This window comes from Myotis davidii, unplaced genomic scaffold (genome assembly GCF_000327345.1).
Source record: "Myotis davidii unplaced genomic scaffold, ASM32734v1 scaffold162, whole genome shotgun sequence".
NCBI classification, from domain to species: Eukaryota; Metazoa; Chordata; class Mammalia; order Chiroptera; family Vespertilionidae; genus Myotis; species Myotis davidii.
In genome coordinates, this window is record NW_006300036.1 from 4,766,727 (window position 1) to 4,777,940 (window position 11,214).

An 11,214-nucleotide genomic window follows, 5' to 3' on the forward strand; every position below is an offset into this window, starting at 1 on the left:
GTTAAACTATATGAAATACTGGGGTTTTTTGCAGATCAAAAATGGTTGAATGGGGGGAGGTCAGTGGGGAAAAAAAAGAAAGACATATGTACTACTATTTGTAATACCTTAAACAATAAAATTTAAAAAAGAGAGAGAGAGATAACCAGAAAAAGAAAAAAAAATGGTTGAATATCAGCAATTTCACGTGGTTCAATCCAATATTTATCAAATTTCAATTTTCCTTTCTGGATTTCATAACGATCATAGACCTTATCTACAAAGTCTTTACTTCTTCTATCTCTCATTTCAGAGAGAGAGATAACCAGAAAAAGAAAAAAAATGGTTGAATATCAGAAATTTCACATGGTTCAATCCAATATTTATCAAATTTCAATTCTCCTTTCTGGATTTCATAACGATCGTAGAGCTTATCTACAAAGTCTTTACTTCTTCTATCTCTCATTTCTTTTTCTCTTCTCCCTTTTCTTTGTTGAGGAGACACAGGCCTAAAAGTGCAACCTAATGCCTACTGGTACACTGAAAATGCAACTTTTCAGCTGTAGCCAGGTTTGGTGTGAATGAATGAATGAATGAATGAAACTAAATAAGATTTAAACAAAAAATATATCTTTCTCTTCTACTTCCCATCATGCCGTTCTTTCAACTAAGAGAAAAATAATTACTATCTCAAAAGATCAATACACTAACAAACCCAAGTGTATAAAAACAATCGCCATGTATATAAAATGCTTATAAATGATTTGGAGTTTTATTTTCAGGAAAAGACATTCACTCTGTAAGGAAAAGTACATAGCTACAATAGACATCTATATTTAGTTTTAACTACCACCAAAGAATTGAAAAATGTGAAGAAAGAAAAGGCAGATATATGATCATCTTTACCTGCAAACGGAGATTTCAACATGGGATTGTCGTCCACCATTATACCGTCTTGTGTCTTGTGTCCAAGCCTCTGCTTATACTGCTGCACAAATTCTGTGGAATGGTTAGAATCTACAGGCTTCACTGCATTTGACTGTGTGGTCTGAACACTGCCTGTGTGTTCAGAAGAGCACAGCAAGTCGTCAGGATGCGGCTCTGCTTTTAGTAGGTCGCTACTGGCCAATACTCTCAAACTGACAGCAGGAAACTTCAGAACAGCAGAGTTCGCCTCACCCAAACTCAAAGCATTTGATATGCCAACGTCATCATCCTCAGGAATGGGGTTGTACCATATTTCCCCTTCATCATCTGCATCATTTTCCTCATTGAAGTCTAAAGAACAGTTTCTTGATAACGAAGAATCTGTATCATTACATCCCACATACCTACAATACTCTTCAGATGATTTGAGGAAAGGTTGTGATAGCTGATGTTTACGTGGAGAGACAGGTGAGATGGGTAAATGGCTTATTTGTTGGTATTTCTTATTTTCTTCTTCCTCCAAATTAAAAGGTCGCAGAGTACTCTGATATAGCCAATTGCGTTTCTTTGACACAGTGATACTGTTAAGTGGCTTATGATCTCTGAATCCAATATTACCCTTCAAATCATCAAGTTCTCTTCTTTTCATTGTAGAACCATATACATTTTCAAATAAATCTGTTTTGAAGAAAAAAAAGACGGTAGAATATAATGCCTGGTATACCAAGAAAGACATGTCCCTTGAGATCAGTTATTCAAGTACGATTTTTAAAAGGATAAAAAGAGCCTAGGGGGTTTTGCTCAGTGGATAGAGTGTCGGCCGGCAGACTAAAAGGTCCTAGCTTTGATTCCAGGAAAGGGCACATACCCAGGTTGCGGGCTCAACCCCCAGTAGAAAGTGTGCAGGAGGCAGCTGATCAATGATTCTCTCATCATTGAGGTTTCTCTCTGTCTCTCTCTCCCTCTCCTTTCCTCTCTGGAATTAATAAAAACATATTTTTTAAAAAGGATAAAAAGAAAAGTAAATATTAATCATATTCGGAGACTAAAATTGAACAAGAAAAAATTTGGATTTTCCACCTAAAGATTATTTATATTATTTTTAACTCAGACTGCGAGTATAAGTGTCATAAGAATTCTAAGAAAAAGGATAGACAAACTTGAGACTGTCTTTATTAACATGCTAGGGCTGACAAAGCCTTACCCTAAGCAAAACATACTTCATTAAAAGCTAATATAGAATGCATTGTACACAATATGCCTTTAATATTTGAGTAATTTTCAACGTTCTTGAGAAAACACAAGTAATATTCCTACCTTTATGAAGATTAACTTTGAGCAAAATAAGTGAGCCTTACTCATTATTAAATGCCTTACTGATTGTTAAGATTTCAACAGTTGTTTCCTAACCATACAACGCAGTAGCATCTCATGCAGTGTTTAAGTTCTAAATATATAAGGCAAAAATAACACCCAAAAGATTATTTCGTGCATAATCAAGGCTTTCAGTAACCTCCCTTCTACTGAAAAAAAAATCCTTTAAAAATGTACATTTATCTTTTTTAATTGTAAACATTACCCAACCAGCCAGATGAATAGACAAATAAAATATCTTTAACAAATTGAGTTTCAAGTTCAATTAGTTCCAGAGACATGAACAGAATCAGAAGGGAAGAAAGCTCCCATGAATGCCTACTATGCCAGACATTTATTTGCTCAACACATTTACTGAGTGCCTATTTTGTGCCAGGTATGAGAGATAAAGCAATAAGAAAGCCCTTAACCTCATTTTACCTTCACAAGAATCCAATGAGACAGGCACCATTACTTTCACGAGCCTCAAAAAATATGTGCAATATGGTCAAGGTGGTAGCCCTAGAATGCAAATGTAAACTCTCTAATCCTAAAATCCATGCTCTTACCAGTCTTCCTGATCCCCACTAGAAGTAGGGAAGTAGGCAACCCTCTCTGGACATGGTGATAACATTAACCCGGCTAACCTTATAGGGTGGTAGCTGCTAGTAACATTAGAAAACTGTATAATGCTATTCAGAAAGGTCAAGTAACTTGCCCAAGGTCACCTAGTGGGAAAATGGAAGAGGCAGCACTCAAACTCCTTTGACTTCAAAGTCTGTAGTAGTACACCTGGGCCACGAGGAAGGGCTACCCACCTCCAACGTCCAGGATTTAACATGCAAACATGTAACAGATGTTCAATATATATCTTGAATTGATCTAGTTTAATTTCATTAACAAAAACCTGAAGATTCAAAGGTCGGTCTTTGGTTCTGTCTCCTTTACACTTAAAATTCAGAACTGAAATTCAACACATACACAAGAATCACTGTAGTTTTTGGGGTTTTAGTGAGTACATCCTTCTGCCAAGTGCACTGAAATCTAGATCTATTTTACATTTAAGACCAAGTCTCATATTATTTAATAACATTTCAGACCTTTACAGGATACTATATGTAGTTCTGACACAATTATAAATTTGAAGCACAAAGTGTAAAATTATACAACTCACAATTGCTATGATCCACAACTTATTTTACCTTTCTCTCAGATGTCTCTAAAAACATGCAAAATCTTATATAGGTTAACATATTATTTTGAATCCTACTATAGTACAATTACACTATCAACATACTGCTACTTGTACTGCTACATTCCAGAACTACAATGAGAAAAATAAAGCAAATTTAATACTTCTATAAATATAAGCATTTAATGAATGTGTATTATTAAAGGGAATAAATTATACCATGAGATATTATTTTTCATGAAACTACACACTGCAAAAACTTGAAACCAAATAGTTTCATTGCTATTGCTGAATATTTCAAAATATGTGAGACTAGAGTTTAAATATAGATAGGAGCATCACAATAATTTCTGATAGTCCAATTTTTTCAGTTTTGAAACTGACTATAGCCCCGGCTGGTGTTCTCAGTGGTCAGAGCATCAGCCCACATGCCAAAGGGTCTCAAACCCAGTCAAGGGCATGTACCAGAGTCGCAAGTTGGATCCCCAGCCCAGGAGGCAACCAATCAATGTATCTCTCTCACATCAATGTTTCTCTCTTTCTCTCTCACACACAAAAAAAATCCTGAATATAAGCAACACATTAAATTTTAATAATAAATTTTACTTCAGCAATTACTTATAAATAATTTAAATCACTCCATTTGCATCACAGTTAGTTAAATGGGTGCATATGAATGCACATTACACAGAAATGGAAAGGTATTTGGAATCTTGCCTTCATTCCCTTTTTATGCTAAAAGTAATGTTAAACCTTATTGACATAAACTCAAAACTTATCTTTAACTTCAGATTTTATATCTGTGTATATATATAAAGTAAAAGTTAAAAAATGTAAAAACAAGAAAAAATATAAAAATAAGTATGCAGCCCAGCCGGGTGTAGCTCAAAGGTTGAGCGTCGACCCAGAAAGCCAGAGGTCGCCGGTTCGATTCCTGGTCAGGGCATATGCCCAGGTTGCGGGCTTGATCCCCAGTGGGGAGCATGCAGGAGGCAGGCAATCAATGATTCTCTCTCATCATTGATGTTTCTATTTCTCTTTCCCTCTTTCTTCCTCTGACATCAATAAAAATAAAAAAATAAAAAATAAAAAAGAATGGAAAATTAATTTTTTTTTAAAAACTATGCAAAGTTACAAGGCAAAAAGTCTTTATTCTCTTATTAGTGCACATGTTATGTTATGATTATCAGATTCTAATTAAAGTCATTTTACTTTAAATACCTACAAGAAAATCCAGAAGTGGTAATTAAAATTTATTACTCAGAAAAGTATTTACACAGTGGTGAACTACTCAAGCCAATTTTGTGCTCTCAACTTTTATTTCATAGTAAGTCTAGATGACTCACTATTACTAAACATTTAATCATCAACAAACTTTCTGAGAAATTATGTATCCCAACTCTCACTGAAAATGTATAATATATACAGGTTTCTCTCCATCATTTTAAAATTCCTACTACAGAAACAAACTGTGCTTTTGCATACTTCTCTTTTAAAAACCTAAGTAAAAGTATTCTCATGAACCTTGTATTTAAATTTACATAAATACAAGCAGCCCTGCTCATGGAGTCAAGTCGGAGAGCCCAGAAGAAATGTCTAGAATAAAAGCCTTAGCCTTAGGTAATAATCTTTTCCAGATAAATCTAAATGGCCAGAGTACAATGAAAAGGGAAAAAGTGCTGTTTCTATCTTTTCTTTTCCCTCCCTTGTGAGGGCAATAAAAACCCTTAAGAAAAAAGCTGTGTGTTAGCTTTCGGGACAGGAAAGTAGAGAAGAAAATGTAGAGACTGTTTCCAGACCTACAATAGTAATGAGGAGGAGCAAGAAAAAAGAAGCCGAAAAGAAAAGATGAGTAGAATAAATAAGTGCCCCTAAAGGGGTATACTCTAGCTCAATTCCCAATGCTCTGCAAGGCAGTACTCCTCACCCTCTGATTACTTCACTCTCCATCCAGAATCCCAATGGTCTGAGCAGGGCAGTATGCTCACAAAGTCTGTTTGCCTTTCTCTTGATAGCAGCTAAGCACCAGGCATGGTACCAAATAGATGATCTTTTTTCAGTCTCACAGCAACGGAGGCTTTGCCAAGTTGAGTAACTTGTCCAAGGTCACAAGCCTGGTAAGTGGAGGATCTGGTTAGGAACCCAGAACCTCTATGGTTTACCACCATACTATGTGGTTTGCAGATTCCAAAGTCTCATTTTTATTGGTGAAAGATCAGACCAATATGGCGGAAACTGCTTCAGCTTGTCATATATAAGCAGTAAGTATAAACTCATACTTATAAAACTAAAGCAGAAAGAGCTCAAGTGCTTTTCTCTAGTAAGCGCTAGTATCAACATCAGAATAAAGTATGGTTTTTCAAAAGTTTAACAAATGTATTAAGATAGGTGATTAGGGAGACTGAGAATTGTAGAAACTTACTAATTAAAATGAGTACCAGCCTAGGCCAGCATGCTCATCAGCACACACACACTGAAGGTTCTCGGGTTCGATTCCCCATCAAGGGCACAATACCTAGGTTGCAGCTTCATCCCCTCTCCCCCAGTTGGGGTGGGTGTGAGAGGCAACCAATTGATGTGGCTCTCTTACATCAATGTTTCTCTCTCTCTCTCTCTCTCTCTCTCTCTCTCTCTCTCTCTCTCTCTCTCTCCCTTTCACTCCCCCCCTTCCTCTCTCTAGAATCACTCTCTCCCTTCCACTCTCTCTAGAATCAATGTGAAAAATATCCTCGGGTGAGGATTAACAACAACAACAACAACAAAAGAGTACCAAACAGCAGCATCCTTACTGGGAATTCATCAAAATGCAGATTCTCTGGTCCCATGCCCACACATATGAAATCTGCATTTTAACAAGATTTTCAGGGAATTCATGTGCACATTAAACTTGAAAAGCACTGCTCTATAACTGAAACACACACACACACACACACACACACACACACACACACACAAAACACACAACACAAACACACATACACATTGAGTGGCAAAGGTCTAGAAAAATATCCTTAGTGATTCTCAAAACAATAACACTACTTAGAAATGTAGGACTTCCCAATCAACACAGGACCTTCTACTGAATTTGTAATTCTAGGTTTTCCTGCCCGCAGCAACATCAATGTTCTATGCCACTCTTCCCCAAACAAACACACAGAACAACAAAGAACTGAACTTGCTTCTAGGGCCACACTGGCAGAATTTTTCGGAAAGGGATTTAAAACTAGAAGACAGTCAAAAAGTATATGCCTATAGCTACTTATCTCAAAGGGCAGATGCATAAAAGAATTTGTTGGAAAAATGCATAAAGATAATTTATCTCATAAAGGTAAGAAATTAGGTGTGAAAAGAGAACAGATGGGTATCTGCATTAAAAGTGTCAACTTCTGCTCTGGCCAGTTTGGCTTAGTGGAAAGAGCGTGGATCTGCAGATAAAGGGTCCCAGGTTCAATTCCAGTCAAGGGCACATGCCTGGGTTGTGGGATCGATCCTGTGCAGGTGGCAGCCAATCAGTGATTCTCTCTCATCATTGATGTTTCTATCTCTCCCTCTTCTTTCCTCTCTGAAATCAATAAAAATATATTTTTAAAAAATTAAAGTATAGTTCCTCCCTGCCCTTCCCTCCCTTCCTCTCTGAAATTAATAAAAAAAATTTTTTTAAAGTGTCAACTTCTCTTTAAGATATACTGCACAAGATCATATCTGCTAATAATATTTTAAAAGAATTGTCTAAAGATTACAGACAAAATATTAACAAGTTACATGTCCTAAATTTTTTCTTTCACACATCATGAATCAAGAAAAATTGAGTCAAAGTAAGGCTAATTATTTTTTAAAGTGGTAAAAGGATGAAATAGCTCAACCTGAAACTTTTGAATGAATCTATTTCTGAGTACTATATACTAATTAAAAACTTATTTATAAAGACTTATAATGAAGTATAGTTGGCAAATAGGTTAAAATTCCTTTGTAATATCAAGACTTGCAGAAACTTGACAATATTTACTATGTGTAATGACTTTAGATTTCGTAAATAACCATCCCAATTAGGAACAAATTGGCCAATCTGTGAACATTACATCCTAACTGCATCAAATCACTGGCATTATTATACTACTAAAAGTTTTAGTGGTTCTTAGTAGGAGCCAGAAATCAAAATAAAATACCATTTGACTCCCATTTGACATGTGGTCTCAAAAATTTTTTAAATACCTACATAGGTATCTCTATTCCATTATATAGTTATTCTGTTATAAATTCTAAATAGAACTGTATTTTGAAAGAAAATATACTCATAATATTGTATAGAAAAATGGATATAAACCTTTTAGGCAATTTAATATCTTTATACAACCAAGAATGTACTGATTCATCTGGACTGCCCAATTAATTTTTTTTATTTCTTTTTTAATATTTTTATTGGTTTCAGAGAGGAAGGGAGAGGGAGAGAGAGATAGAAACATCAATGATGAGAGAGATCATTGATTGGCTGCCTCCTGCATGCCCCACACTGGGGTCCAAGCCTACAACCCAAACATGTGCCCTTGACCAGAATCAAACCCGGAACCCTTCGGTCTTCAGGCTGATGCTCTATTCACTGAGCCAAACCAGCTAGGGCCCAATTAATTTTTTAGAAAACATGATTTAAAAGTAGAATCCAAGTAACATCAATTTGAACTAAGTAAGCATTTAAAGGTAAAGATTTAAAATGGATATAGCAGTTGATGAAAAAATGTCTTAAAACCTATTCTACAATGCCCCCATCTTCTTTGCAAATTTGAGAAAGTTACTTACCCTTCTAAGCCTTGTTGAAATTCCATCCATCTCCTCAATCCAAGCAATTTAATAGAATTAATTGACTCAAACTTCTAAAGAACTTTAGAGTCTCTTGACTTTATATAAATAGGGGTTTTGGAGTCATAAAGACCTGAGTTTGAATCCTCATAATAGTTTGAATCCATATACTAATATATACAAATAATACACTAGTTTGAGTGACCTTGGGCAAACAACTCAACCCCTCTGTTTCTTTGGGGGCTGTTCAATGACAGTTGCAATACCTTCATAGGGGGAGGAGGGTAATAAAGATTATATGCAAACCACATAAAGTATCCAGGATGATTTTAATAACTTTGACTAACCTTCAAAAATATAGGTATTAAAATAATAAACTCTTCAAATCTACACTAGATATGTAAACATTGCACAAGTTATTTTTATATTTTATAAAAGATGAATTGATGATTTGAAAGGAAGTAACCAGAGAAAGTTGTTTAAACCAGAGATTAAGCTTTTGCTTATCTTGTAAAATATCTAAAACACCATCACATAGTAATTCTAACGTTTCATTTTAATTTATTTCTTTTTTCAAAATATATTTTTATTGATTACAGAGATGAAGGGAGAGGGAGAGATAGAAACATCAATGATAAGAGAAAATCATTGATTGGCTCTGCCTCCTGCACGCCCCCCACTGGGGATTGAGGCAAACCAACTAGGGCTCAATTTAATTTCTTTTAAAGTTTGTTTCATTTAATTATTTTCACAATGAAAACAAAATCAATTTATTTGTAAAGGTTACATTTATTATTGCTTCTAAAATCCTTGAATGTTTACACTACAACTGAGGCCATTAGAAGCCATCTGATGGTAAATGTTTAACCTTTGCCACAAGGATAAAAAATATATTTGAAGTTTTATACAGATTGTTGTTGTGGCTCAAATTTAACTGTCCTACAAAGAGTTAACTGAACCAATATCAGGGGAGGTAAAGTTATAACGGCAATAAACTGCAATAAATGATTACAAATACTTTGCTCCTGAAATGTGTATTTTAATTTGAACTTAGCTTAAAGTACACCTCTCTACACACACACACACACACACACACACACACACAAATTGCATTCTACTATCCTGTTATTCAAGTGAAATGGAATAAATTTGAGGGAACTTTTTGACAGGTGTGGGACAGAGATTTATAGATTCAAAGAAACTTCAAGTTTCTATACACTTTAAATGAGTCATTTGATTTGTTCTCATTGTTCGACTAGAAGGTTTGTGAACTTTGCTTCTCCCCACTGTTTTGTGTTTATTGGTTAAACAAAGTTAATGTGTACAAACCCAGTCCTGTAAGATTTGTAATTCTTACCAGAGAAACTGCCAAGTACTGTGAATACTTTTTACATTTCAGCATTCAATATTTTAAAAACTCCTGACTTTTTAAGGAGTTTACTAAAGTCATGTCTACTAAAATCTTTATATTTAAGAGGGTAATTCAAAAGATCATCTTGTTTTTGGCTCAATTTGAAGGTATCATACTTCTTTTAGAAGAGAATTTTTGCTTATAATTAAGAGATTTCTAGAACTGATAACCTAAGCTTTCAGTGTATATTAAATACCACACACATAAAAAATAGGCATCAAAATCCTATTCTAAGGACAAGTATATTTAAGTTTACAAATGACTTTAAATGTCTACAGTTTCTTAAAAAGTACATAAGGGACATTTTCCTTTTGATTAAAATACTAGAGCCCTTGGTTTTCCACAATAAAAAGAATTACTTACTTTGTTCTATTTGGGGGGGGGGGGCGGCGGGGAGGGAAAGGTGGAGAGAAGTACTCGAAATCCTACCTGACTAAAAAGAAATGTTACTATCATAGAGTTTGGTTGGTTGGTTGGTTGGGTTTTGTTTTTGGGTTGTGTGTATGTGTGCACACGCGCCTGGGAAAGAGGGAGAGAAAAGGTATAATGAGCAAAATGACAGTTTATGAAACCTGTGAAGTCCACCTTGGAACAAATTCAAATGCACAAACACCACAAGTCTACGGATTTGCCTAGAGCTACAAAGAATAAAAACCAAGGCAGCACCGCCCAACTCCAAACCTACTAAAAGTGTGTGGTGAACTTAACCTTTGCTCACTGTTGTGCTTAGGAAGTAGGCACACTGGTTCATAGAGAAGAAAAAAACAAAAGCCCCCAAGTTCCTCATGCCCGCCGTCTTGAAAAAAGAAAAGCAAAACCAGTGAATGCTTTCTACTAAATAAGCCCGAAATCGCATTAAGCTGCCACTTACATGACACTTACTCTGGCACCGGCACGTACCTGTCTGCAAAAACATACCTTATTCTTCGCCCTAAAGACAGAAGCCTCGTTAGTAAACATTGAAGTTGGGAGTGTTAGCATTGTGACTGCAAACTGTCCTACCTGTCAGCGTAATTCTTTCGTCTGGGGGCACCGACAGGACTTGGCTTTCCCGCATTTTCAAAGCTCCGGGACTTGGAGAGGCGTCCTGCGCTCCCGTGACTTTGGGGGGTGTCGCCCCGGCGCGACCCTTCATTCCCAGGGACAGCAGGCGTCCTTTGTACATCCACTTCTGCAGCTTCTTGACTGTCACCGCGGGCGGCTTAAGGAAGGGGAGCCCCTCTTGGTCGTCTCCTTTGCTTCCGATCACAGGGGAGCCCGCAGAATCCCTTAAAGTGCTTCCCGGGGAACGGCCCGGGTCCTTGGAGCGGGGACTCGGGAGGCCGTATGGCGCCGCGGCCGGCGCGCTGCCTCCACTCCAGCCGTCCATCCCGCCTCCACGTGGCGGGGGCTCGTCCCGGTCCCCGCGCGCGCCGCACCTGATACAGCTGTCGCTCGGCCACCGCTGGAAGGGCGCGGGCTTCGCACCTACCCGGAGGCTCTCGAGGCTTCTGCTGCAGGACGGGCGCATCCGAGGAGTCCGCAGGCGGCCTCTCCACGGCTCCCCCGGAGGCGACCA

At 37.0% G+C, this 11,214-nt stretch overlaps 1 protein-coding gene across 3 annotated transcripts in view; it reads right to left on the reverse strand.

The window, feature by feature from the left end:
- SYDE2 (synapse defective 1, Rho GTPase, homolog 2 (C. elegans)) overlaps nucleotides 1-11,208 on the reverse strand; it is a 43,446-nt gene extending 32,238 nt beyond the window's left edge. For all 3 annotated transcript variants that reach the window (XM_006776252.2, XM_015572122.1, XM_015572123.1), the window contains exons 1-2: nucleotides 10,659-11,208; nucleotides 886-1,584 (exon numbers count right to left, since the gene is read on the reverse strand). In XM_006776252.2, the coding sequence (XP_006776315.2) occupies nucleotides 886-1,584; nucleotides 10,659-11,166 (1,207 nt within the window). In that variant the 5' untranslated portion in view covers nucleotides 11,167-11,208. The remainder of the gene's footprint in view (nucleotides 1-885; nucleotides 1,585-10,658) is intronic.
- Between the last annotated feature and the right edge of the window lie 6 nt (nucleotides 11,209-11,214).